Genomic DNA, 27,586 nt, shown 5'->3' with positions numbered 1-27,586 from the left:
AATTGTCTGGGTCTCCCAATTAGGAGCGAAAAAGAAAGTACAGGAACATTGCTAGAATGCAGCCCGGGAGCTGCAGAGGGGGAATCTTAGGTTTAAAGCTAAATTTCTGATGACAGGTTCCCTTTAAACAGGATCATTTACTGACAAAGCATCTTAATAGTTAGTGAATGGCATCTTCATCAATGGTAAAACTAAACCGACTGAACATGGCATCAAGTCTTACATTCTCTTCCCTTTCTGTAAAGGACATTGATCCATCCAACCGGCAAAATGTAAACTTCCTGTAGTAGCAGTAATCCATTAATATATCCAACATTGAGGTCATCTGTGAAAAAATCAAGACCTAAAAGACAATAAGCAAGATGAGTCCAAGTGCTTTTATGACAGTATTAAGTCCAGTATTAAGTGGAGAAAAAAATAAAAAAAAAAAACAAAACCCCAAAACATTGTATCATACAAAAACGGAAATCAAAATGTGTGGGTTTTTACCTTGTGTCCTCTTTTCTTTAACTCTGGCAGCATGCGATCTAGGACTAAGAATTTTCCTGAACTTGTTATCAGCTGTTCATCTATCTGGAGTACAGTAAGAAACTAAATTAGTAGAATATAGATCCAATCATACTGCTTTAAGAGAGGAGAATTTTTTAGCGATAATTTTAAGAACAAAAAGATTATCCACTACTTTAACATTGATTACCTATCCTTAGGATAGCTCAATGTGTGATCGGGGGTGCCAGACCCCAGCCAAATCAGCTACTGTTCCGGCAGTGGCAGCAGGTGGTCACAAATGCTCAGTTCCGGAGCGGCTCGGTCTTCTGATCGTGGCCAGGCAATGCACATCCGTCTGCTATTTCACTTATTAAAATCCCACAGATGTGACCATCACTGTCCTCATTGGAGCACGCAATCTAAATTGGCATGTCTTTGGAGTGTAGGAGAAAACCCATATGCACAAACAGGCATCAATGCTATTGATTTGGAGGGGCAGTTCTGGAAGTGAGCATTTCTGGCCACCTGCTGTCATCGAGAACAGCTGATAGTCAGCGCTGGGTGTCGGTCCTTGGCCGATCAGAAATTGATGATCCATCCTAAGCATACACTGTATAAGTAGTGGTCAACCTTTTTATTTTGACACTCTGCAAGTATTCAATTTGCTTTAAAAAGTAATATCACAATGTTATTGCTCCCTTATCTGAGAGTAGCATAATTTAGAGACAGAGACCCTGATTCCAGCGATGTCACTTACTGATCTGTTTGCTGTCATTTTGATAAAAATAAAATGTTTTCTCTGCTCATATCTAGCAGTTATACAGAGCACCTGATTATGCTGGACTACCCGGCAGCGTGAAAAGTAGTCCTCCAATGATAAAATCACTGTTTAAATAGCATAATCATCAAATTTACACTAAGCAGCACAGTAAGTGAAACAGTGCTGGAATCAGGATCTCTGCCCCTACATTATGCTTTCAGATTAGTTGGCAAAAACCTGGTGACAGATTCCCTTAAGGAAGTGTTATTTTTTGTATTTGGGTCTGGGGCTAAATGGCTTATTTTTTTAACTAAAGCTGATTTTTTCAGTTATACCATATATCTTTGGGGTAGATTCAATGTTTTAAGTCACATTTATTGTTATATTGCAGGGACACCAAATTTTTCCCGTTACTGATCAAATTTTATATTGATAAATATCGGACATTTCTGAAATTAGCGATACCAAATGTGCATTTTTATTTTTTCAGTGGAAAAAAAAAAAAAAAAAAAACGCGATTTGAACTTTATTTTTTTAAAACTCACTTCTTGTAATCTGCAGTGCTATACAGAGCAGCGTATCAGCATCGCTCTGTATAGCTGAAATCATGATCTATGAATGTTGGCATTCACAGGATCACAGGAAGGTCATCATGACAGACATAGGGGTAATCAGCTGATCTCTGGCTGACATATCACCACATCAGCAACACAAGATCACATCACAGAGCTGCTGCGGAGCAGGAGATTAGGCGCAATCCTGCTAGCACGTGTTAAACTGGTTAACAAGCGTGGGCAGATCTCAGATCCACCCCTGGTCTTGAGGCACATGACTGCTAATCAGATCAGCCAACATATGCAGGAAAAGATGCAGGCTCTGTGTGCGGGCACACAAAGTAGGGACACTACCTCTGATGCAAATATATGTAATATTATACAGAGTAAGCTTTAAACTATAATTTCAACTTTAATGGGTAGGATGTGACGGTGGTGGGGGACTTTAGACAAGGGAATCTAAAACTATGTATGTTGAGCATTAGAGATGCAGACATTTCTGCAACCAAAGCATGAAAAGTGCAGAGCAAAAAAGTGATTTTTATTTCACTTTGAATGCATTTTCATTGCTTTCAAATCATGGAAAAAACACAACATTACATAAAAGATTCTGAAACAAAACTGAAGAGAAAAACAAAAAAAAAAAAAAAAAAACAAAAACACAAACCACACACACACCACACAAACAAAACCACCCCTAACATGTGCACTACACTCCAGGTTTTTCACTTTGCTGGCATAAGGATTTACTTGCCTTTTTGTGACAAAAACGCACTAATAACTGATAAGAGAATTTTTGTTTACTTACCGTAAATTCTTTTTCTTATAGTTCCGTATTGGGAGACCCAGACCATGGGTGTATAGCTTCTGCCTCCGGAGGACACACAAAGTACTACACTAAAGTGTAGCTCCTCCCTCTGAGCTTATACACCCCCTGGATAACCAAATATAGCCAGTTTAGTGCAAAAGCTGAAGGAGTAGCCACCCACAAGTAGAGATCGAGCAAGAACCGGAACAACCAGAGCCTCTGTCTACAACAACAGCCGGTGATAACACGCGGAACGAGAAACTGCCAACAGGCAGGGTGCTGGGTCTCCCAATACGGAACTATAAGAAAAAGAATTTACGATAAGTAAACAAAATTCTCTTTTTCTTCATCGTTCCTATGGGAGACCCAGACCATGGGACGTCTCAAAGCAGTCCATGGGTGCGAATAAACAGAAAACTGGGAAGTAGGCGAAACCTAACTTAGCAAATGGGCGACAGCCGCCTGAAGGGTGCGTCTGCCCAAGCTCGCATCTGCCGAAGCAGGAGCATGCACTTGGTAGTGCTTCGAAAAGGCATGCAGACTAGTCCAAGTGGCAGTCTGACAGACCTGCTGAGCCGTAGCCTGGTGCCCGAAATCCAAGAGGCACCGACAGCTCTGGTCGAGTGTGCCTTGATCCCCGGCGGGAGAGGCACTTGAGTACACTGGTAGGCATCGGAAATGGTCGACCCAATCCAACAAGCTAGGGTCGGCTTAGAAGCAGAGGCCCTTACGCCGACCTGTGGTCAGCACAAAAAGAGGTGCACCGCCTAAGAACAGCGGTGCGAGACACATAGATCCGGAGCGCCCGCACCAGATCCAGAGTATGCAACGCTTTTTCAAAGCGATGAACAGGAGCCGGACAAAAGGAAGGCAGGGAAATGTCCTGGTTAAGGTGGAAGGAGAAACCACCTTAGGGAGGAAGTCCGGAGTTGGACGGAGAACCACTTTGTTTTGATGAAAAACCAAAAAAGGTGACTCCGAAGAGTGCAGCCAAATCAGAGACTCTCCCGAGGGAAGTTATGGCCACTAGAAAGACCACTTTCTGTGAAAGACTAGACAAAGAAACCTCCCTAAGAGGCTCAAAGGGGGGGGGGGTTTCTGGAAGCCGTGAGGACCAGATTAAGGTCCCAGGGATCCAAAGACCGCCGGAAGGCGGCATGATGTGAGATGCGCCCTGTATGAAGGAGTGCACCTGAGCCAGTCGGGCGATACGCCGCTGGAACAAAACACTGGCAGAGCCGAGACCTGTCCCTTGAGGGAATTGAGGGATAGTCCTAGCTGCAAACCGGACTGTAGAAGGGACAGGAGGGTCGGCAAGGAAAAAGGCCAAGAAGCATGGCCGGAAGGGTGACACCAGGACAGGAAAATTCTCCAGGTCCTGTGATAGATTTTGGCCAAGGAATACTTCCGAGCCCGAGTCATAGTGGAGATGACTTCAGGAGGGATACCAGAAGTCGTCAAGATCCAGGACTCAAGAGCCACGCCGTCAATCTGAGAGCCGCAGAATTCTGGCGGAAAGACGGACCTTGTGAGAGAAGGTCTGGACGGTCCGGGAGATGCCACAGCACCTCAACGGACAGATGGAGCAGGTCAGGGTACCAAGCTCGCCTGGGCCAGTCTGGCGCAATGAGAATGACCCGACGGCCCTCCATTCTGATCTTGCGCAGGACTCTGGGCAAGAGCTAGAGGGGGAAAACACGCAAGACAGACGAAACTGGGACCAATCTTGAACCAGCGCGTCTGCTGCCAAGGCCTGAGGATCGTGGGAGCGAAGATCCACTTCCGGAGTGCCCCAAGTGCGGCAGATTGACCGAAACACTGCCGGATGCAGAGCCCACTCGCCTCCGTCCACGGTTTGACGGGTGAGATAATCTGCCTCCCAGTTTTCCACGCCTGGGTTGTGGATTACGGATGTGGTGGACCTGGAATCCTCCGTCCACTGAAGGATGCGTTGAACCTCCAACGTTGCCAGGCGGCTGAGTGTCACGCCCTGGTGGTTGATGTAGGCAACCGCTGTGGCGTTGTCTGACTGGACTCGAATGTGCTTGCCCGCCAACTTGGTGAAAGGCCAAGAGAGCTAGAAGCACAGCTCTGATTTCCAGCACATTGATCGAGAGGGCTGATTCGGACGGAGTCCAAGTGCCCTGCGCTCTGTGGTGGAGATATACTGCTCCCCAGCCGGATAGACTGGCATCCGTGGTGAGGATCACCCAGGACGGGGCCAGGAAGGAGCGTCCCTGAAGAGAGAGGGGCCGAAGCCACCGCTGAAGGGAGCCCCTGGTCTGTGGCGACAGAGCCACTAACCAGTGCAAGGAGGAAGCCTGTCCCAACAGCGGAGAATGTCCAGCTGCAGAGGACGCAGATGGAACTGGGCAAGGGAACCGCTTCCATTGACGCCACCATCTGACCCAGCACCTGCATTAGGTGCCTGATGGAATGACGGCGGGGCCTCAGCAAAGAGTGCACCGCTAGTGAAGGGACTGCTGTTTTACTAAGGGCAGCTTCACAAGTGCCTGCAGAGTCTCGAATTGCATCCCTAGGTACGTGAGCTTTTGGGTCGGAGTCAGAGTGGACTTGGGGAAAAGACAAGCCACCCGAATTGGACTAGAGTGGCGAGAGTGAGCGAAGCACTCCACCGACAGTCTGCACTGGATGAAGCCTTGCTAGAAAGCCGTCCAGGAAAAGGGATTCCAACCCTTGGAGGTGCAGAACCGCAACCACAGCTGCCATGACCTTGATGAATACTCGAGGGACCGTGGCTAACCCGAAGGGAAGAGCCACGAATCGGAAATGTTCCTCTCCGATTGCAAAACGTAGCCAACGCTGGTGTGAAACTGCAATTGGCACATGCATATAGACATCTCTAATGTCGAGGATGCAAGGAATCTCCTTGGGTCATTGAGGCAATGACTGATCGCAGAGACTCCATGCGAAAATGCCGCACCTGAACATGCTTGTTGAGAAGCCTGAGATCCAGGATGGGCCGGAAGGAACCGTCCCTTTAGGGGACTAGGAAGAGATTTGAGTAGAAACCTCTGAACCGTTCCCAGGCGGGAACCGGTACAATTACTCCGTTGGCCTGCAAGGATGCCACAGCCTCAGAGAAGGCAGCGGCCTCGAAGCAGGGGGGAGTTGACAGAAAAAAAATCTGTTTGGCGGGCTGGATAGAATTCTATCCTGTAGCCGTGGGAGATGATATTCCGCACCCGCTGATCGGAGACGTGTTGAAACCACATGTCGCCAGGCGGGAGAGCCTGCCACCGACCAAGGACGTTGCCGGCGCGGCCAGATAGTCAAGAGGAGGCTGCCTTAGTGGCAGCAGCTCCTGCGTCTTCTGAGGACGCGGCTTTGTGCGCCAGTTAGGTTTTTGGTCCTTGGCTGAGTTAGTGGACGAGGCCGAGGGCTTAGAGGACGACCAGTTGGCGGAACGAAAGGAACGAAACCGACTGGTTCCTGCTCTGGACAGGTTCCTAGATTTGGTTTGTGGCATGGAAGTACTCTTCCCGCCAGTAGCTTCCTGAATAATTCCATCCAGTTGTTCACCGAACAGCCTGGGCCCAGCAAATGGGAGCCCAGCAAGGTACTTCTTTGAAGAAGCGTCTGCCTTCCACTCGAAGCCACAAGATCCTGTGGATAGCGAGAGAATTGGCCGAAGCCACCGCAGTGCGGAGCCTCCAGCATGGCAGATATGGCGTAGGATGAAAAGGCTGAAGCCTGGAAGTTAAGGCAACCATCTCGGGCATAGAATCCCTGGTGAGGGAATGCATCCCCTCTAGAGAAGCAGAGATGGCTTTGAAAGCCCACACTGCTGCAAAAGATGGGGAGCACGAGGCCCCTGCCGCCTCATATACAGATGGCGGTTGGAATCCTTAAGAGAGTTGCCATCAGCCACTGATACAACTTTCCGGGCTGCGAGTCTAGACACCGGAGGGTCTACCTGTGGTGAATGAGCCCACTCCTTGACCACCTCTGGTGGAAACGGAAAACGGTCATCAGAACCACGCTTTGGGAAGCGTCTGTCAGGACAGGCTCTGGGTTGGTCACAGTGGCCTGAAAACTGGAGTGGTTAAGGAACACACTCCTTGTTCACTTAGGCAAGGTATACTGATGCTTTTCTGCCAGAGAGGGGTGCTCCCCTGATACAGGCGGATTGAGGTCCAGTACAAAATTAATGGACGCAATCAAATCACTAGCATCTGCGTCACTTTCGAACAGAAAAATGGGGTACATGGAGGTAGCGTCCGAGTCCCCAGTAAAGGCATCCTCCTTGTCCTGCGAGTCAGCTTGTGAATCAGAGCCGCGGGACGGGGAAGGAGAGGGAGCCCTGCGTCTCCATTTTAGGAGGACGGGGTCTGAGCCAGATGAAGAATCCTCTGTGAGCTTTGCTGAGCGAGCCGTAGCAGCAGAAGCGCCCTGAGGAGGGGGCTGATGCATGCTCAGCAGTGTCCGGGACATCTGTCCCTTGGAAAGAAGGATTCTACCCAAGCCGGGGGTTCAGCCCCCGGAGCCGGAGCAGCCGGAGGGACCACTGGGGATGAGCCTCCAGGCTGAGGCACCTCATGTTAGAGCAGGCATCACAATGTGGTTATGTGCTCAGTACAGGCGGTACGAGCCTACATGCAGTACATATTAAGTACAGCCTTGCTCCTCGTGTGAGACATGCTGCTGAAGTGGGGGCTCTGAGCCAGAATGACCCCCAGCAGAGTATATACGCAGAGTATATAAGCAGATCCACAACCGGAGGTTGTGGCTTGCCAGACCGTTTGACATTGGGACATCTGTGCCCTCCAGATCCCACAGCCCGGACCCCCAGAGAAATGGCCAGCGCCGATCGCTGTCACAATGTGGTTATGCAGACATGCATAAGAACGCTGATAAAATGGCGCCGGAGCGAGGAGAGGGGGCGGGGCCTACTCTAAGAGCGGGATCCGGAGGGCCAAGGAGATATACAGGGAAGGGAATATTACCTCAGAGAGGAGTGTCCCTCCCCTGTGCCGAACGGTCGCTGGGCGGAGCCGCACTGTCCCTCTGCATGATTGGCATGCAGGGGCAGTGAAAACGAAACTAGGCCTCAGGCGAAGCCGGGACCTAAATTTAACGATGCGGCCGGCGAGCAGGCACCATCGGCGCGGTTCTTAGGTGAAAACCAGAGAACCAGCCGGAAATGTCACAATAGATACACAGCACACTCTCCTCAACAATAAAGTACAAGGGACCCCCGATAATAAAGTCTCAGATACTTAGCTTGTGAGACGCAGGGCCAGGTCCCTGAGGGATGAGTGCTCCGTCCGGCAGGATCCTGAAAGGGCTGCGGATGGAGACCGGTCTCCTGCAAGGCAGTGAGAACCGTGCTGGCTCCCACTTCAAGCCAGAGCCCGAGGGATGGTGAAGGAGCGCGGCATGGAAGGCTCCAGCCCTGAAATCAACCTTAACAACACCGCCGACACAGTGGGGTGAGAAGGGACATGCGGGAGTCCAGGCTTGGACCCGCTTTTCTTTAAACTCTTTCCAAAAATCAAAATCAGATGAGAATGCATGTGTGGATGTGTGCCTCCTGAACACAAAGCATTGAACTGGCTATATTTGGTTATCCAGGGGGTGTATATGCTCGGAGGGAGGGGCTACACTTTTTAGTGTAGTACTTTGTGTGTCCTCCGGAGGCAGAAGCTATACACCCATGGTCTGGGTCTCCCATAGGAACGATGAAGAAAAACCACACTGCACATGACCTTACTGTAGTCAGTAAGTCTCCGCTTTGAAAGTGTAATAACGCGCTTGTAGCAATTAGTAAACCACTGGGACCATTAAGTAATCAAATTGAATGTAGATTGTGACTTACATTTGGTGGGCTCTGCCTCTTACTCTGAACTATTAGAAAGTATTTTACAGAGAATGAAAATGTTGGGAACGTAGTTGCTTATTAAACCATATGGTCCCCATCATACACAGCATTTATCAATCTTTCTCGCTCACCTCATGGAGGGGTGGGTGGTGGGGGACACAGGAAACCATGGGCTTCCCGTGTTATCACTTACCTTACTGCTATATGCAGCAGCGGGCTAGTTCTATCCACCACTGAGTGAGCCAGGACCTTTAGCGATTATGCAATCTATAGTTGTCTGCAACAACAATTACGGATCTGCCACTTTCAGGCGAGTCAGAATCCCATGTTTTCTCATTGTACTGCTATATGCAGCTGCGGCCTAGTTCTTGTCACCACTAAGCAGCAGAACACAGCTTCCGTGCACCTGGAGAGGCCTCCAGCTACAACTCTGGCCGCTTTACGTCTGGTCCCTTCAGGTCGGCTGGAACCACCGTCTATCACATACTGCCCGGGTACCTGCCGAAGTGGCCGGATTCTGTCCTCATCAAGTGAGCCAGAACCTCCAGCTACCTCTGGGTGCCTATAACTGTACGAATCTATCCTTTTCAGTAGCTTGGCCCTGTATCACTGAGTGAACCGGATCTACCAGTTCCCACACATGCTGCAGACCTTGAAGAAGACTGATCTCATCAACGATCAAGTGAGTCACGGGTCCACGCATGCCGCGTTATGAAGTCTAATTCTCTAGCCATAGGACATATGACCTAGATACTTATGCGCCCTGGCAGCTTCTGTCCACTGTTCAGGAGCCAGAACCAGACAGCTACACTCTGTATGGGCTAGCGCCCTCCTTGTGGTCTAGGGTCTCAGCCATTACTTGATATTCCTGTTAGATGACTGCAGTATAGCCTTATCGTTCTCATGTGCCATTGTATACATACTCTGCTCTTGTCAAATACTCTTTACAACAGTGTTGCAGATTCTCTGCCTCTCCTCCAGGTAACAGACTCACCTTGTCTTAGACTATTTAAAGACTATCACTGCCCTAAGCTGTGTCCTCTATCGAGTAAGATTCCTCTGTTCACCACATTTCTTCCACATAGGGGGCTCTGCCCCTGCTCACTGTTTGCTGGATGGCCTCTCCGCTTCCGCACCTCACATGACTGCAGACAGACTAGGTCTTCCGGTGACATATGGCTCATTAAGTAACCCCCATACGTGTCATTACAGCGGTATTCTAAGCGACCTTGCCTAGTCGCCGCTTTACCTTCCATGACTGTTGTCATCTACTAACTACTAATTTTCAGGAAGTAGTCACGTATGCTAACCTTTAATCAAAACACACAGCTCCTCGCCAGCTACCATATGGTCTCAGACAGCTCAGAGTCCACGCTTCAGATAGTCGCCATCGCCAGGGAGGTGCAACAGCATTATCTGCTCTCACCAATGCCAGAGACATCCAACAGCTGGGTCTGCTATCTGGTAGGTCAGGCCATACTCATCCTCCTAAGAGGTTCCTTAGCTCTGGTAAGTCAAGGCAACCCTGCCCGTATAGCACGACAACTATACGCAACGGAGCACCTCATTCTGTCTCACACCATGGCCCGAGAAGGTTTTTTGCGTGCATTTTCAACGAATATTGGTTGGTGTTTATTTTCTTCGCTTTCAGAGCCTGCATTTCAACAGACTACATTCAAGCTTTCGTCATCTCACTGTGAAAACGAGCACACGCTCCAGATTCCTCCCCGGCATGTATACTCTCGCTAAACATTTGGGGAGGGGAGAACTTTCAGGTAGACGGTCGCAACCGTTTTAGCTTCCTCGGTCTACCTCCCATTCTAGGAATACTTCAAATTCTCCTTTTAGAGATACTTCATACTTCCGTTTTCTCGGCGGAATGATATTGGGTTTTCCATTTCCCTCTTTAGAGGATGAGGTTCCATGTTTCTTCTGCCTAGAGGTACTCAGCTCTTTTTGACCTAGCCAATTTAGCCTCTTCAGCAGTGACTGTTTCCATTACAGGAACCGGTTTCCCTGCCTTGTACTCTTTAGTCATTTTTTTCCCCACCCTCAGGAACTTCTTTAGGACATCCCATTGTTTCCTGCTCCCCCCCCCAATGAAGGCTCAGAGAAACAGATTTTACGGTGAGTACACAAAAGTCTAATTTTCATGCCACTTCTCTCTATGTAAAACACTTACCTTAAAGTCCTGAGTAAATGGATCAAGAGGATATTCAATCAAATAAGGATGATTACAGCACTTTCGCAGCACCATCATGTTGTTCCTCATATTGAGGTGTACATCTGCATCCACTGGCATGGCCACATCTCCTGCAAGTCTGTAAAAGAACATTTGTCAATGGTGGAAAAACAGACACAAACATCAGGTTTCCATAGATGCATACCTTTCTTTAGCTTGTTGCTCAAGTTGTTGCTGCATCTTCTTAATAAACCGTTCAATATCATCTCCAGTGTCCCGTTCACTGTAATCAACTACTTTACGACTTTTCCTTTTCACTTTCTCCTTAGATTCTACGGAATTGATCATGGTTTCTGAGGACTTTAAACAAAAGATTTGGCTCTAATAAAAGGATTTAAAGTGGTCTGCAAATGAACGCTGACATGTGAAAGACCAACGGTAATTACCCTCACGTGTGGCGGCATCACGGCTACAGCACAATTAACTGCTGCAGCCAGTCACTAAACACAAAAGGCTTTGCTTACGTATTCGAGCAGTAGGGACCTAAAGCTAAATAGGGTCTGTTATTTAACCAGAACAGCAAACATTTGGGGACCGTTCTCCAGAAAAGAAGGGAATTTTGTTTACTTACCGTAAATTCCTTTTCTTCTAGCTCTAATTGGGAGACCCAGACAATTGGGTGTATAGGCTATGCCTCCGGAGGCCGCACAAAGTACTACACTTAAAAGTGTTAGGCCCCTCCCCTTCTGCCTATACACCCCCCGTGCTCCCACGGGCTCCTCAGTTTTGGTGCAAAAGCAAGAAGGAGGAAAAATTATAAACTGGTTTAAAGTAACTTCAATCCGAAGGAAACTCGGAGAACTGAAACCATTCAACATGAACAACATGTGTACACAAAAAAACAGGGGCGGGTGCTGGGTCTCCCAATTAGAGCTAGAAGAAAAGGAATTTACGGTAAGTAAACAAAATTCCCTTCTTTTTCGCTCTATTGGGAGACCCAGACAATTGGGACGTCCAAAAGCAGTCCCTGGGTGGGTAAAATAATACCTCGTAAGAGAGCCGTAAAACGGCCCTTTCCTACAGGTGGGCAACCGCCGCCTGAAGGACTCGTCTACCTAGGCTGGCATCCGCCGCAGCATAGGTATGCACCTGATAGTGCTTCGTGAAAGTGTGCAGGCTCGACCAGGTAGCCGCCTGACACACCTGTTGAGCCGTAGCCTGGTGCCTCAAAGCCCAGGACGCTCCCACGGCTCTGGTAGAATGGGCCTTCAGCCCTGAGGGAACCGGAAGCCCAGCCGAATGGTAAGCTTCGATAATTGGCTCCTTGATCCACCGAGCCAGGGTTGATTTGGAAGCCTGTGACCCTTTACGCTGGCCAGCGACAAGGACAAAGAGTGCATCCGAGCGGCGCAGGGGCGCCGTACGAGAAATGTAGAGTCTGAGTGCTCTCACCAGATCTAACAAGTGCAAATCCTTTTCACATTGGTGAACTGGATGAGGATAAAAAGAGGGTAAGGAAATATCCTGATTGAGATGAAAGGGGGATACCACCTTAGGGAGAAATTCCGGAACCGGACGTAGAACCACCTTGTCCTGGTGAAAAACCAGAAAAGGGGCTTTGCACGACAACGCTGCTAGCTCAGACACTCTGCGAAAGTCGTGAGAGGGAGATATCTCTCATTGGCTCGAATGGTGGTTTCTGAAGAACCATCAGCACCCCGTTTAGATCCCAGGGTTCTAACGGCCGCTTGTAAGGTGGAACGATGTGACAAACTCCCTGCAGGAACGTGCGTACCTGTGGAAGTCTAGCTAGGCGCTTCTGGAAAAACACAGAGCGCTGAAACTTGTCCCTTAAGGGAACCGAGCGACAAACCCTTTTCCAGTCCAGATTGAAGGAAGGACAGAAAAGTAGGTAATGCAAATGGCCAGGGAGAAAAACCCTGAGCAGAGCACCACGACAGGAAAATTTTCCACGTCCTGTGATAAATCTTGGCGGACGTTGGTTTCCTAGCCTGTCTCATAGTGGCAATGACTTCTTGAGATAACCCTGAAGACGCCAAGATCCAGGACTCAATGGCCACACAGTCAGGTTGAGGGCCGCAGAATTCAGATGGAAAAACGGCCCTTGAGACAGCAAGTCTGGTCGGTCTGGTAGTGCCCACGGTTGGCCGACCGTGAGATGCCACAGATCCGGGTACCACGACCTCCTCGGCCAGTCTGGAGCGACGAGGATGGCGCGGCGGCAGTCGGCCCTGATCTTGCGTAACACTCTGGGCAACAGTGCCAGCGGAGGAAACACATAAGGGAGCTGAAACTGCGACCAATCCTGAACTAAGGCGTCTGCTGCCAGAGCTCTGGGATCTTGAGACCGTGCCATGAACGTTGGTACCTTGTTGTTGTGCCGGGACGCCATGAGGTCGACGTCCGGCACCCCCCAGCGGCAACAGATCTCCTGAAACACGTCCGGGTGAAGGGACCATTCCCCTGCGTCCATGCCCTGGCAACTGAGATAATCTGCTTCCCAGTTTTCCACGCCTGGGATGTGAACTGCGGATATGGTGGAGGCCGTGGCTTCCACCCACATCAAAATCCGCCGGACTTCCTGGAAGGCTTGTCGACTGCGTGTGCCGCCTTGGTGGTTGATGTATGCCACCGCTGTGGAATTGTCCGACTGAATTCGGATCTGCTTGCCTTCCAGCCACTGCTGGAACGCTTTCAGGGCAAGATACACTGCCCGAATTTCCAGAACATTGATCTGAAGCGAGGACTCTTGCCGGGACCACGTACCCTGAGTCCTGTGGTGGAGAAAAACCGCTCCCCACCCTGACAGACTTGCGTCCGTCGTGACTACTTCCCAGGATGGGGGTAGGAAGGATTTCCCCTTCGATAATGAAGTGGGAAGAAGCCACCACCGAAGGGAAGCTTTGGTCGCCTGAGAGAGGGAGACGGTCCTGTCGAGGGACGTCGGCTTCCTGTCCCATTTGCGTAGGATGTCCCATTGAAGAGGACGCAGGTGAAACTGCGCGAAAGGGACTGCTTCCATTGCTGCCACCATCTTCCCCAGGAAGTGCATGAGGCGCCTCAAGGGGTGTGACTGGCCTTGAAGGAGAGATTGTATCCCTGTCTGTAGTGACCGCTGCTTGATCAGCGGAAGCTTCACTATCGCTGAGAGGGTATGAAACTCCATGCCAAGGTATGTGAGCGATTGGGCCGGTGTCAGATTTGACTTTGGAAAATTGATGATCCACCCGAAACTCTGGAGAGTCTCCAGGGTAGCGTCGAGGCTGTGTTGGCATGCCTCTTGAGAGGGTGCCTTGATCAACAGATCGTCCAAGTACGGGATCACCGAGTGACCCTGAGAATGGAGGACCGCTACTACAGTAGCCATAACCTTGGTGAAAACCCGTGGGGCTGTTGCCAGGCCGAATGGCAGTGCCACGAACTGCAGGTGTTCGTTTCCTATGGCGAAGCGCAAGAAGCGCTGGTGCTCTGGGGCAATCGGAACGTGGAGATAAGCATCTTTGATATCGATCGATGCAAGGAAATCTCCTTGGGACATTGAGGCGATGACTGAGCGAAGGGATTCCATCCGGAACCGTCTGGTCTTTACGTGTTTGTTGAGAAGTTTCAGGTCTAGGACAGGACGGAAAGACCCGTCCTTCTTTGGGACCACAAACAAGTTGGAGTAAAAACCGTGGCCCTGTTGATGAAGAGGAACAGGGACCACCACTCCTTCTGCCTTCAGAGTGCCCAGCGCCTGCAGAAGAGCCTCGGCTCTCTCGGGAGGCGGAGAAGACCTGAAGAATCGAGTCGGGGGACGAGAGATGAACTCTATCTTGGAACCGTGAGACAGAATGTCTCTCACCCAGCGGTCTTTTATTTGTGGCAGCCAGGCGTCGCAAAAGCGGGAGAGCCTGCCACCGACCGAGGATGCTACTAGAGGAGGTCGAAAGTCATGAGGAAGCCGCCTTGTTAGCGGTGCCTCCAATGTTCTTTTTAGGACGTGACTTGGACCGCCATGCATCAGAGTTCCTTTGTTCTTTCTGAGACCTTTTGGACGAGGAGAATTGGGACCTGCCCGCGCCCCGAAAGGACCGAAACCTCGCCTGCCCTCTCCTCTGTTGGGGAATGTTCTGTTTGGGCTGGGGTAAGGATGTATCCTTTCCCTTGGATTGTTTGATGATTTCATCCAGACGCTCGCCAAACAGCCTGTCGCCAGAAATTGGCAAACTGGTTAAGCGCTTTTTGGAAGCAGAATCTGCCTTCCATTCCCGTAGCCACAAGGCCCTGCGGAGTACCACCGAATTGGCGGTCGCCACCGCCGTACGGCTCACAGAGTCCAGGACAGCATTAATAGCGTAAGACGCAATTGCCGAGGTCTGGGTGGTAATGGATGCCACTTGTGGCGCGGCCGTGCAAGTGGCTGCTTCAATTTGCGCTTGACCTGCTGAGATAGCTTGCAGCGCCCATACGGCTGCGAATGCTGGGGCAAAAGAAGCTCCGATAGCTTCATAGATGGATTTCAACCAGAGCTCCATCTGCCTGTCAGTGGCATCTTTGAGCGAGGCCCCATCTTCCACTGCAAGTATGGATCTAGCCGCCAGTCTGGAGATTGGAGGATCCACTTTGGGACATTGAGTCCAACCTTTAACCACGTCCGGGGGGAAAGGATAACGTGTATCCTTAAGGCGCTTAGAAAAACGCTTATCTGGACAAGCATGGTGATTCTGGATTGCCTCTCTGAAATCAGAGTGGTCTAGAAACATACTCTGTGTCCGCTTGGGAAACCTGAAACGAAATTTCTCCTGCTGAGAAGCTGACTCCTCCGCCGGAGGGGCTGAGGGAGAAATATCCAGCAACTGATGGATGGACGCAATAAGATCGTTCACTATGGCGTCCCCGTCTGGAGTATTAAGATTGAGAGCGCTCTCAGGATCAGAATCCTGATCAGCTGTCTCCGCATCATCAACCAAAGATTCCCCCCGCTGAGACCCTAAACAATATGATGTCGAGGGAAATTCTAAGCGAGCCCGCTTAGTCAATCTGGGGCTGGGGTCTAAGTCAGAACCCTCAGACTGGGATGTAGGAGATACCCCGGGAGGACATTGTTGGTCCAACTGAGGGGGGCCCGGGAACAACGATTCAACAGGGTCCCGTTGCTGAGATACCGGCCTGGACTGCAAGGCTTCTAGTATCTTAGCCATAGTCTCAGAGAGTTTAGCAAACTCAGTCCCCGTCACCTGGACAGTGTCAACAGGTGTCTCCCCCTGGGCCCCTCTTAGCATAGGCTCCGGCTGAAGAAGTGGCACAGGGGTCGAACACTGCACACAATGAGGGTCAGTGGAACCTGCCGGTAGTGGGGTCTTACAAGCGGCGCAGGCAGCATAATAAGCCTGTGTTTTGGCACCCCTGCCTTTTGTGGGCGCCATGCTATAGTTTTCCTTGAGTTACACAAAAGGGTATATAGCCAGAATGCACTGTGCTCATACAGTGTAAAGTATATATGATACACAAATAATGTACCAATACACTACAGCACCATGGAGCTAGCACCAACAGGTGCTGCTTACCAGCCGCCTAAAGCGGTTGTGAGGCCACCAGAGACCGTGTCTGGGTCTCCCAGGACTTGTCCCTCTTCTGCAGCGTCGGTGGAGCTGACAGGAATGGCTGCGGCGTCCTGACGAGATGAGGGAGCTGTGGGCGTGGCCGAGAAAGAGCGCGAACTGGTGCTCACACCGTGCACAGTGAGGGGGGTGGAGTATGTAAATCATACTCCAGCCCTCAGAGCTGCTCGCTCCGTGCAGCGTCCCGCCCTTCCCCCTGCCTGTCAGGGCTGAGGGCGGGAGAAAAGTAAACTAGGCCGCAAGGAAGCCGGGGACTCTAGTAATAAACGCGGCCGCCGTAAAAGCGCGGCCGGCGTGAAAGTCCCCGGCGAACTACAAGTCCCAGCCGCGCCGCAGTGTCCCATGGCAGCGGCGGTTAGTGCGGTAGCCCTTACATATAAACACACTCAGCGACGCTGAGTGTGTAATGGCACATATAGACCCGGTCAGCGCCGCGGTCCCCGGTGCACTAGCACACCCAGCAAAGCTGAGGTGATGCCGTGCGCGGTCCCCACAGGGATACAGAGTACCTCCAAGATGCAGGGCCATGTCCCTGAACGATACTCGGCTCCTATCCATCAGGCTCCACAGGAGTTGTGGATGGAGCACGGTCTCAGTGCCTGGAGACCGGTAAGATCCCACTTCGCCCAGAGGGGGATGGGGAAGGAAAGCAGCATGTGGGCTCCAGCCTCCGTACCCGCAATGGATACCTCAACCTTAACAACACCGCCGACAAGAGTGGGGTGAGAAGGGAGCATGCTGGGGGCCCTATATGGGCCCACTTTTCTTCCATCCGACATAGTCAGCAGCTGCTGCTGACTAATCTGTGGAGCTGTGCTGTGCGTGTCTGACCTTCGCACAAAGCAAAAGAAGGGAATTTTGTTACTTACCGTAAATTCCTTTTCTTCTAGCTCTTATTGGGAGACCCAGACGATTGGGGTATAGCTACTGCCCTCTGGAGGCCACACAAAGCACTACATCAAAAGTGCAAGGCCCCTCCCCCTCTGGCTATACCCCCCCCCCCCGTGGTATCACGGGTTCTCCAGTTTTAGTGCCAAAGCAAGAAGGAGGAAGCCAATAACTGGTTTAAACAAATTAACTCCGAATAACATCGGAGAACTGAAAAACCGTTCAACATGAACAACATGTGTACCCGCAAACAACAAAAAAACATCCCGAAGGACAACAGGGCGGGTGCTGGGTCTCCCAATAAGAGCTAGAAGAAAAGGAATTTACGGTAAGTAACAAAATTCCCTTCTTCTTCAGCGCTCTATTGGGAGACCCAGACGATTGGGACGTCCAAAAGCTGTCCCTGGGTGGGTAAAGAAATACCTCATGTTAGAGCTGCAAAACAGCCCTCCCCTACGGGGGTGTCACTGCCGCCTGCAGGACTCTTCTACCTAAGCTGGCATCCGCCGAAGCATAGGTATGCACCTGATAATGCTTGGTGAAAGTGTGCAGACTGGACCAGGTAGCTGCCTGGCACACCTGTTGAGCCGAAGCCTGGTGACGTAATGCCCAGGACGCACCCACGGCTCTGGTTGAGTGGGCTTTTAGCCCTGAAGGAACCGGAAGCCCCGCAGAACGGTAGGCCTCTAGAATTGGTTCTTTGATCCATCGAGCCAGGGTGGCTTTAGAAGCCTGCAACCCCTTGCGCGGACCAGCGACAAGGACAAAAAGTGCATCGGCACGGCGCATGGGCGCCGTGCGGGAAATGTAGATTCTGAGTGCTCTCACCAAATCTAGCAAACGTAAATCATTCTCATACCGGTGAACCGGATGAGTGCAAAAAGACGGTAAGGAGATATCCTGATTAAGATGAAACGAGGATACGACCTTAGGGAGAAACTCCGGAATGGGGCGCAGCACTACCTTGTCCTGGTGGAAGACCAGGAAGGGAGCCTTGGATGACAGAGCTGCCAGCTCAGACACTCGCCGAAGCGATGTGATCGCAACGAGAAACGCCACCTTCTGTGACAGGCGAGAAAAAGAAACTTCCTTCAGAGTCTCGAAAGGCGGCTTCTGGAGAGCAACTAGAACCCTGTTCAGATCCCATGGATCTAACGGCCGCTTGTACGGGGGTACGATATGACAAACCCCCTGCGGGAACGTGCACACCTTAGAAAGACGTGCTAGCCGCTTCTGAAAAAACACGGATAGTGCTGAGACTTGCCCTTTGAGGGAGTCGAGCGACGAGCCCTTTTCTGACTCCTATTGTAGGAAGGAAAGAAAAGTAGGCAATGCAAATGGCCAGGGAGACACTCCCTGAGTAGAGCACCAGAATAAGAAAATCTTCCACGTTCTGTGGTATATCTTAGCAGACGTGGGCTTCCTAGCCCGTCTCATGGTGGCAACGACCCCTTGGGATAATCCTGAAGACGCTAGGATCCAGGACACAAAAGCCACCCAGTCAGGTTCAGGGCCGCAGAATTCCGATGGAGAAAACGGCCCTTGGGACAGTAAGTCTGGTCGGTCTGGTAGTGACCACGGTCGGCCGACCGTGAGATGCCACAGATCCGGGTACCACGATCTCCTCGGCCAGTCTGGTGCGACGAGTATGACGCGGCTGCAATCGGATCTGATTTTTGCGCAGTACTCTGGGCAAGAGTGCCAGAGGTGGAAACACATATGTGAGCCGGAACTGCGACCAATCTTGCACTAAGGCGTCTGCCGCCAGAGCTCTGTGATCGCGCGATCGTGCCATAAATGCCGGGACCTTGTTGGTGTGCCGAGACGCCATTAGGTCGACGTCCGGCACCCCCCAGCGGCAACAGATTTCCTGAAACACGTCCGAGTGAAGGGACCATTCCCCCGCGTCCATACCCTGGCGACTGAGGAAGTCTGCTTCCCAGTTTTCTACGCCCGGGATGTGAACTGCGGATATGGTGGATGCTGTGTCCTCCACCCACATGAGGATTCGCCGGACTTCCTGGAAGGCTTGCTGACTGCGCGCCCCTTCTTGGTGGTTGATGTATGCCACCGCTGTGGAGATGTCCGACTGGATTCGGATCTGCTCTCTTTCTAGCCACTTCTGGAAGGCTAATAGGGTAAGATACCCTGCCCCGATTTGAACATCGATCTGAAGGGTGGACTCCTGCTGAGTCCACGTCCCCTGAGCCATGTGGCGGAGACAAACTGCTCCCCACCCTGACAGACTCGTATCTGTCGTGACCAGTGCCCAGGATGGGGGCTATGGCCACTATAGCAGAGAGTCCTCGGCCGTCTGGGAAAGGGAGACTTCCCTGTCCAGGGAGGTTGACTGCCCGTCCCATTGGCGGAGAATGTCCCATTGCCGTTGGCGCAGATGAAACTGCGCAAAGAGAACTGCCTCGATGGCTGCCACCATCTTCCTTAGGAAGTGCATGAGGCGCCTTAAGGGGTGCGACTGGCCTTGAAGGAGAGACTGCACCTCTGTCTGCAGTGAACGCTGCTTGTTCAGCGGAAGCTTCACTATTGCTGATAGAGTATGAAACTCCATGCCGAGATACGTTAGTGATTGAGTCGGAGACAGATTTGACCTTGCCAAATTGATGATCCACCCGAAAGTCTGGAGAGTCTCCAGCGTAACATTCAGGCTGCGTTGGCATGCCTCGAGGGAGGGTGCTTTGACGAGTAGATCGTCCAAGTATGGAATCACCGGGTGTCCCTGAAAGTGCAAGACTGCTACCACTGCTGCCATGACCTTGGTGAACACCCGTGGGGCTGTCGCCAGACTGAATGGCAGAGCTACGAACTGAAGATGTTCGTCTCCTATCACAAAACGTAGAAAACGTTGGTGCTCCGTAGCAATTGGCACGTGGAGATAGGCATCTTTGATGTCTGTTGAGGCAAGGAAGTCTCCTCGAGACATTGAGGTAATGACGGATCGGAGGGATCCCATCCGGAACCGCCTGGAGTTCGCATGCTCGTTGAGCAGTGTCAGGACCAGAACGGGACGGAAGGAACCGTCCTTTTTTGGAGCCACAAAGAGATTGGAGTACAAACCCTCGCCCTCGTTCCTGAGGGGGGACAGGGATCACCACTCCTTCTGCTCTTAGAGCATCCACCGCCTGCAGCAGGGAAATGGAGTCGGAGGACGAGATTAGAACACTGTCCTGTGCACGTGAGTACAATGTTCGCCACCCACCGGTCTGTGACCTGTGGCAGCTAAATGTCGCCAAAGGCGGGGGGTTCTGCCATCAACCGCGGATGCGGAGAGAGAGAGAGAACTGAGAGTCCTGAGGAGACCGCCTTGTAGCGGTTCCTCCGACTGCCTTCCTTGGGCGTGATTGAGCCCGGCCGGAATCTGAGCCCGTCTGAGGTTTAGTAGCCCTTTTGCCCGAGGACAATTGGGACCTACCGGAGCTTGGGAAGGACCGAAACCTCGACTGTACTTTTAGGACAGTATTAACAGGGTAAGTCGCAGTGCAGACATTGCGGGTTACGGATGCCTCTGCGGTACAGATGTCCCTGTGCTCAAGGCCAGCTGCGCAAGAACAGCTGAAAAGGTTAGGTTGCCTATACGGCTGTGGATGCCGGAGCAACCGACACGCCGATAGCTTCCTAGACAGATTTCAACCAGAGTCCATCTGTCTGTGACTGGCGTCTTTAAGTGAAGCCCCATCTCCAGTGCAACTATGCCTCTAGACGCAAGCCTGGAGATTGGAGAATCCACCTTTGGACCCTGGGTCCAGCACTGACCGCGTCAGGGGAAAAGGGATAACGTGTATCCTAAAAACGTTTGGAGAAGACGCTTATCTGGTAAGCGTGGTGTTCCTGGACTGCTTCTCTGAAGTCAGCGTGGCCAGAAAAATACTCAACATCTGTGTGAGATACTGAAAAGGGACTTCTCCTGTTCGTCTCCTATCTCCACTGGGGGAGCTGAGGGAGAAAAATCCAACCTTCCATTGATGGACGGTATAGGATCATTCCGTATGGCGTTACCACCCGGTGTATCCGGATCGATAGCTATGTCAGTATCAAAGCCCTGAAGAGCTGCCTTTTGGTCAAGTAGATTGCCCATGGCCTGTCTGGACTGCAAGTCTCTATATTATGACTACTCCGTCCCTGTCCATGGACAGGGTTGACAGGTGGTTTCTTTGGCCACAACTAGTAGAGACCCAGGCAGACGAAGTGCTAGAGACCCCGGCACGTGCTACGGGGGAGCATGCACACAATGGGACGGTGTCATGAACAGCATCCCATGTAGTAAAAACAGCACTGAAAATCTGTGTTGCTGTTTTGCCGCTGCCGACTAGCTATCTAGAATTATATAGCCAAGATTGGTGACCGTACGGTGCAATGTATAGCATACAGGCATAAAGTACAAATGACCACTGCAGCACAAGCAATACAAGCAGCATAGAAGCCTGTGCCCTGGCACCCCTGCTCTTATGCTGCTGTATACTAGTCATCTAGGGGAATATAGCCAAGAGTGACCCTACAGTGCAATGTATAGCATACAAGCACAAGTACAAATGAACACTGCAGCACATGCAATACAAGCAGCATAGAAGCCTGTGCCCCAGCACCCCAGCTCTTCTGCTGCTGTAGACAAGTCATCTAGGGGAATATGGCCCAGAAGAGTGACCATACAGTGCAATGTATAGCATACAAGCACAAGTACAAATGCACACTGCAGCCCATGCAATACAAGCAGCATAGAAAAAAACCTGTGCCCCAGCACCCTTGGTTTTCTGCTGCTGTAGTCTAGCCATTCCAGGAGAATATAGCTAAGACTAGCGACTGTACAGTGCAATGTATAACACAAACACAAATGAACACCTCAGTCGTGCAATACAAGCAGCCTAGAAAGCCTGTGCCTTAGCACACCTGCTTTCCTGCTGCTAATGTGTCGCTCCCCAAGCGGGCATATAGCGACCTGTGCAGTTAAAAACAACACATGTACACACTGCAGTTATCTGTGGTCAGCACTATGTGTGCCGCTTACCGCCCGCCTATAAGCGGGTGTATGATCGCCACCGTCCTGCCTGGTTGCTGAAAATCCGAGCTCGGACTTCAGTAATGGCTGCCGGCTTCTTCCCCAGCTCATGTGAGGAGGGGCGGGCCGTGGGTGTGCCCCCAAGGCAGAGCGGGAGTCCGGCGCCCGACAGTGTGCAGTGAGAGGGCTGGAGCATGTAAAAAGGCTCCAGCCCTCGGCGCTGCTGATTGCTCAGCGCCTGTCCCCTTCCCTGAGTGACAGGGAGGGGGCGGGAACGAAGCGGCACTAGGCCGCAGAAGCCGGGGACTGGATTTATAAGCGCCGCCGCCGTAAAAGCGCGGTCGGCGCCCAGTCCCCGGCGAACTACAAGTCCCAGCCGCGCCGCCGCTCCCGGAGCGTCCGGCGCGGTAATTCCCAAAACACAAAGTCACTCAGCAAAGCTGCAGTGACTAACCCATTACTGTCCCCGGCGCACTAGCACACCCAGCAAGTCTGGAGTGTGCTGTGCCTGTGTGTACGGGGACACAGAGTACCTGTAATGGTGCAGGGCCATGTCCCTGAACGGTACTCCAGCTCCGTATCCAGCAGGTTCAAATGGGTCTGTGGATGGAGCCCGGCGTCAGAGCTTTGAGGCCGGCAGGATCCCACTTCCACAGAGCCCCTCAGGGGGATGTGGAAGGAAAGCAGCATGTGGGCTCCAGCCCTGTACCAGCAATAGGTACCTCAACCTTACAACACCATCCAGGGGTGAGAAGGGAGCATGCTGGGGACACTATATGTGTCCTCTTTTCTTCCATCCGAAATAGTCAGCAGCTACTGCTGACTAAAATCTGTGGAGCTATGCGTGGATGTCTGACCTTCGCACACAAAGCTAAAACTGGAGAACCCGTGATACCACGGGGGGGGTATAGCCAGAGGGGGAGGGGCCTTGCACTTTTGATGTAGTGCTTTGTGTGGCCTCCAGAGGGCAGTAGCTATACCCCAATCGTCTGGGTCTCCCAATAGAGCGCTGAAGAAAACTGAGGAGCCCGTGGGAGCACGGGGGGGTGTATAGGCAGAAGGGGAGGGGCCTAACACTTTTAAGTGTAGTACTTTGTGCGGCCTCCGGAGGCATAGCCTATACACCCAATTGTCTGGGTCTCCCAATAGAGCGAAAAAGAAATGGAATTACAGTTTAAAGGTTTTCGAAATTAGCCTTTTCTTCATCTTATAATCTGATGTCTAAATTTCTTTGCTAACGTCATGATCTCAACAGTTGTAAATGCTTTCCCTTTACCTTCATATGCCATGCACAAACCATGAAGGCAACATTATGAGTGTTACTTGCTGCCACCACTAAGTGGTGTTTACCACAGCCTTTCATTGAACTCAATAACAATTTGAAATAATCATGGCAACGAGTTGCAGGTAGCCGGCATGTAATACTTATCACACCACCATCAACAACCAGAACAGAATATTGGAGGAAAGAAAAAAAAAAAAAAAAAAAAAAAAAAAAAAAAAAAAAGCCACGAAACAAAAACTTGTAGTTACGCTAAGAAAAGAACTACACAAAACATGTAATACCTTATCCTGTCCCAACATTTTCTCAATGGTCCGGTTTACTATAGCGGTGTAGAAAGTCTCTTGTTTCTTAGTCAGCGGGGCATAAACCACAACCTCCCTCTTTGGAGGGACCTCTAATGTTACATCACATTTCAGTCTTCTCAAAAGAAACGGTGTGAGAATCTAAAGAATAAAAAAAAAAAAAAAATTATACATACATACATACATACATACATACATACATACATACATTTTTTTGTTACTGAAACTGGAAGTTTCCTTCATAAGAGGGGAGGGGAGTCTACAATGTGTCAATATGCAGCTTCATGCTCACCTGATGCAGCATATGTAGAATGTTCTGTTCTCTTTCCTTGGCAACAAGATCTTCAGCATTGTGTGTCATACCAGCAATATCAAACCAGGACTCAAAGCTAAGAAAAAAAAAATAAAAATAAAATTATATATATTTCTCAAACGTCAACTTTGAGAAAAAGCAAGTAAAAATGTATCAAGTGCCACCAATGGAATAGGTGATAGCAAGTGTATCCCCTGTATGTCCTGTGTCCCCTATTGGAAAGGAGCACTTTTAGCAGTAGGTGCTGCGATTACATTTTAAAGGAAAAGTGGTCACCAGGTTTTTGCAACGTACTCTAAGAGCAATAGAACATAGGGACAGAGACCCCAATTCCATCAATGTATCACTTACTGATATTTCAATATAAAAATCAGTGTTTTACCAACAGGAGACCACAAGACTTCACATTTTGAATGCCGATAGATCCTCAGCATAGCAAACTGTTTCACTACTGCTGCACTCGAATGTGATGCATCACTAGAATTTGGGTTTGTCCCATATCATACCGTCAAGATAAGGCCCCACTCACACTTGCGCTATTTTGCCGCAAACGGAATCCGTCAGTAATGTAGTACAGTTCATTTACTGTGGAAGCGCGACACCATGTGGACACAAGCGGGTACTGCATGACACACGCGGCATATTAACGCGCTTCCACTGTAAATAAATGAACTGTACTACATTACTGACGGATTCCGTTTGCGTCAAAATAGCGCAAGTGTGAAACTAGCCTTACATAGCAACACCCTGCTGACAGATTCCCCTTCACCAATATGGAGCTGGTGGAGATGACAGAGCGCTCTGCTATCTTAGGCCGAAGTGCATGCTGCTTCTGTTGTCAGCCTATCAGGAGCTTTTTTTAACTGTCTAAATGGCGGCATACTGAACACTGCAGTATAACAAGGGTTTTTTTTGGACTCCATAAAGGAGCACCTCTATATGCCTAGGCTTATGCTGACTGGGCACTGCCAGATGCAAAACTCCTGTATGCATGCATGTCAAAAGTGCAGTGCAGACTTAACCTTTGAAGTACAATGAAAACTATTTGCTTTAATTTACAAAAGGACAACTTTCACAAGATAGTTAGTGTTTACCTATGGAGATCATCAAATACATCTGGCAACAAAAAGTTCAGGAGAGACCACAGTTCTGCCAAATTGTTTTGCAAAGGTGTCCCAGTGAGAAGCAGCTTGTTATCCGACCGAAACTGCTTTAATTCCCTAATGAGACGACAGTTCATATTTTTGATCCTATGCCCTTCATCCAAAATCATATACTTCCAGGGTTTATTCTGTAAAGAACAAAAAAACCCATCAAATGCAACAATACCATTTTAACCCATTATCAAAAGACATTATGGCATGTCTAGTATGTTTATGTAAGGTATATGCAGGCATCTGCAGACTTCATACGCAATCAGAGTCAGCCTGCAGCAAAATAGTGTAGAGTTCACCAGACATAAATGGGAACTAAAGCAATTACACCAGTACAGACAATGGATACAAAAAAGAAAAGCAAGACTGTAGCAATTGAGACCACCACAAATTTATAAGACCATGAAATAAAGTATTTAAAACACCAAAATTCAAGACAAAGAAAAACCGTACCATACCAGTTGCCTCCGCAACACCGTAATATAATCATGTGGTTTTTTTTTTTCTAGGGGTCCAATCTACCATGTATGGCTGTGTCAGCCACATGGAATGTTATTTTCCATCTTGACCCCCATTTTCTTGCCACGCGCTTATTGTTTTCATGCGTCTTGTGTGATTTTCCTTTTTAACCAAAAGGATTAAAGAGACCTTTATTTGTTGATTGTAGTACATATGTGAAGTTTGTTAGCTTATTGCAATATTTATCCTATTGTGATTTTAGTGCATGTTGGGGGTGGGGGGGGGGGGTGGGGTGATTATTACATACAGGAACACATGCTGGAATTTTACCCTGTCTGGGTCTTTGTTTTTAAATAGTTTGTTTTGAATAAAGTATTTCATGATCTCATACATTTGTACTGATCCCAATTGCTATACACAGTGTGCCTGTAAAAGCAAACATCAGCAGAGCGCCGATCAGTGGAGCACACTGTTACATGCACCATTCAAGGGTGCTAAAGGGTTGCCATGAAGACATGGCTTTTGGCTGCAATTCTTCCTTGAAGACTACTTCTGATTTTAAAAGGGGGAAGCAAGATATCTGCAGCACCAAGTTTGCCTGGTTGACCACTGCAGCATGGTACTCAACATTGCAAAACACAAGCAAATACAATGCAAATTTTGATTGGCTTTATGCTTAAGGTTATTGTCCTGAGGTAGAATAAGTTTGGAGCCAATATCAATAAGAATATATAAAATCACCAAGCCCTCGTGTCTATTTGAAAAAAAAAAAAAAAAAAAAAATTGCCCATAAGAAAGGGGTTAAAGATTTATAAACGAATAAAACGAGTACCTGTAAAATTTTACGATCATTCATTGCAATCTCAAATGAAGTAATTACAACAGGATGAGTTTGTAAAGTTCCATCTCGTTTGCCAATTTTCTTTGAAAGCGCCAGGCGTTCCGGTTTAGTGCCATGATACAAGAGAACCGAAATCTGCAATAAAAAAAAAAAAAAAAAAAAAAAAAAAAAAAAAAAAAAAAAAATTTAAAAACAAATTTATAAAAGCCCACAACTATGTAGCATAGTTAACAGAAGTCACTTCAAGAACCTGTTATCAGGATTTTATCCCTAAAACTAATGGCATGTATATAAAGAAGGGAATTTTGTTACTTACCGTAAATTCCTTTTCTTCTAGCTCCTATTGGGAGACCCAGACGATTGGGTGTATAGCTACTGCCTCCGGAGGCCACACAAAGCATTACACTAAAAAGTGTAAGGCCCCTCCCCTTCTGGCTATACACCCCCAGTGGGATCACTGGCTCACCAGTTTTAGTGCAAAAGCAAGAAGGAGGAAAGCCAATAACTTGGTTAAACAAATTCACTCCGAGTAACATCGGAGAACTGAAAAACCGTTCAACATGAACAACATGTGTACCCGAAAAAACCCAAAAATCCCGAAGGACAACAGGGCGGGTGCTGGGTCTCCCAATAGGAGCTAGAAGAAAAGGAATTTACAGTAAGTAACAAAATTCCCTTCTTCGTCGCTCCATTGGGAGACCCAGACGATTGGGACGTCCAAAAGCTGTCCCTGGGTGGGTAAATTAATACCTCAAGTTAGAGCTGCAAAACAGCTCTCCCCTACGAGGAGGCAACCGCCGCCTGCAGGACTCTTCTACCTAGGCTGGCGTCCGCCGAAGCGTAGGTATGCACCTGATAATGTTTGGTGAAAGTGTGCAGACTCGACCAGGTAGCTGCCTGGCACACCTGTTGAGCCGTAGCCTGGTGTCGTAATGCCCAGGACGCACCCACGGCTCTGGTAGAATGGGCCTTCAGCCCTGATGGAACCGGAAGCCCAGCAGAACGGTAGGCTTCAAGAATTGGTTCTTTGATCCATCGAGCCAGGGTGGCTTTGGAAGCCTGCGACCCTTTGCG

The 27,586-nt window shown here is 49.7% G+C and overlaps 1 protein-coding gene across 2 annotated transcripts in view; it reads right to left on the bottom strand.

Annotated features, from left to right (window-relative positions):
- Positions 1-27,586, bottom strand: part of HELLS (helicase, lymphoid specific) — a 95,015-nt gene that overhangs the window by 23,469 nt on the left and 43,960 nt on the right. For both annotated transcript variants that reach the window (XM_075348800.1, XM_075348801.1), the window contains exons 10-17: positions 26,504-26,647; positions 25,153-25,349; positions 24,038-24,134; positions 23,725-23,886; positions 10,841-10,995; positions 10,636-10,774; positions 490-573; positions 224-343 (exon numbers count right to left, since the gene is read on the bottom strand). In XM_075348800.1, the coding sequence (XP_075204915.1) occupies positions 224-343; positions 490-573; positions 10,636-10,774; positions 10,841-10,995; positions 23,725-23,886; positions 24,038-24,134; positions 25,153-25,349; positions 26,504-26,647 (1,098 nt within the window). The remainder of the gene's footprint in view (positions 1-223; positions 344-489; positions 574-10,635; positions 10,775-10,840; positions 10,996-23,724; positions 23,887-24,037; positions 24,135-25,152; positions 25,350-26,503; positions 26,648-27,586) is intronic.

This window comes from Anomaloglossus baeobatrachus, chromosome 5, assembly GCF_048569485.1.
Source record: "Anomaloglossus baeobatrachus isolate aAnoBae1 chromosome 5, aAnoBae1.hap1, whole genome shotgun sequence".
In the NCBI taxonomy this organism is placed as follows: Eukaryota; Metazoa; Chordata; class Amphibia; order Anura; family Aromobatidae; genus Anomaloglossus; species Anomaloglossus baeobatrachus.
The sequence above is the reverse complement of the archived record's forward strand: the minus strand, read 5'-3'. Positions and strand labels throughout refer to the sequence as shown.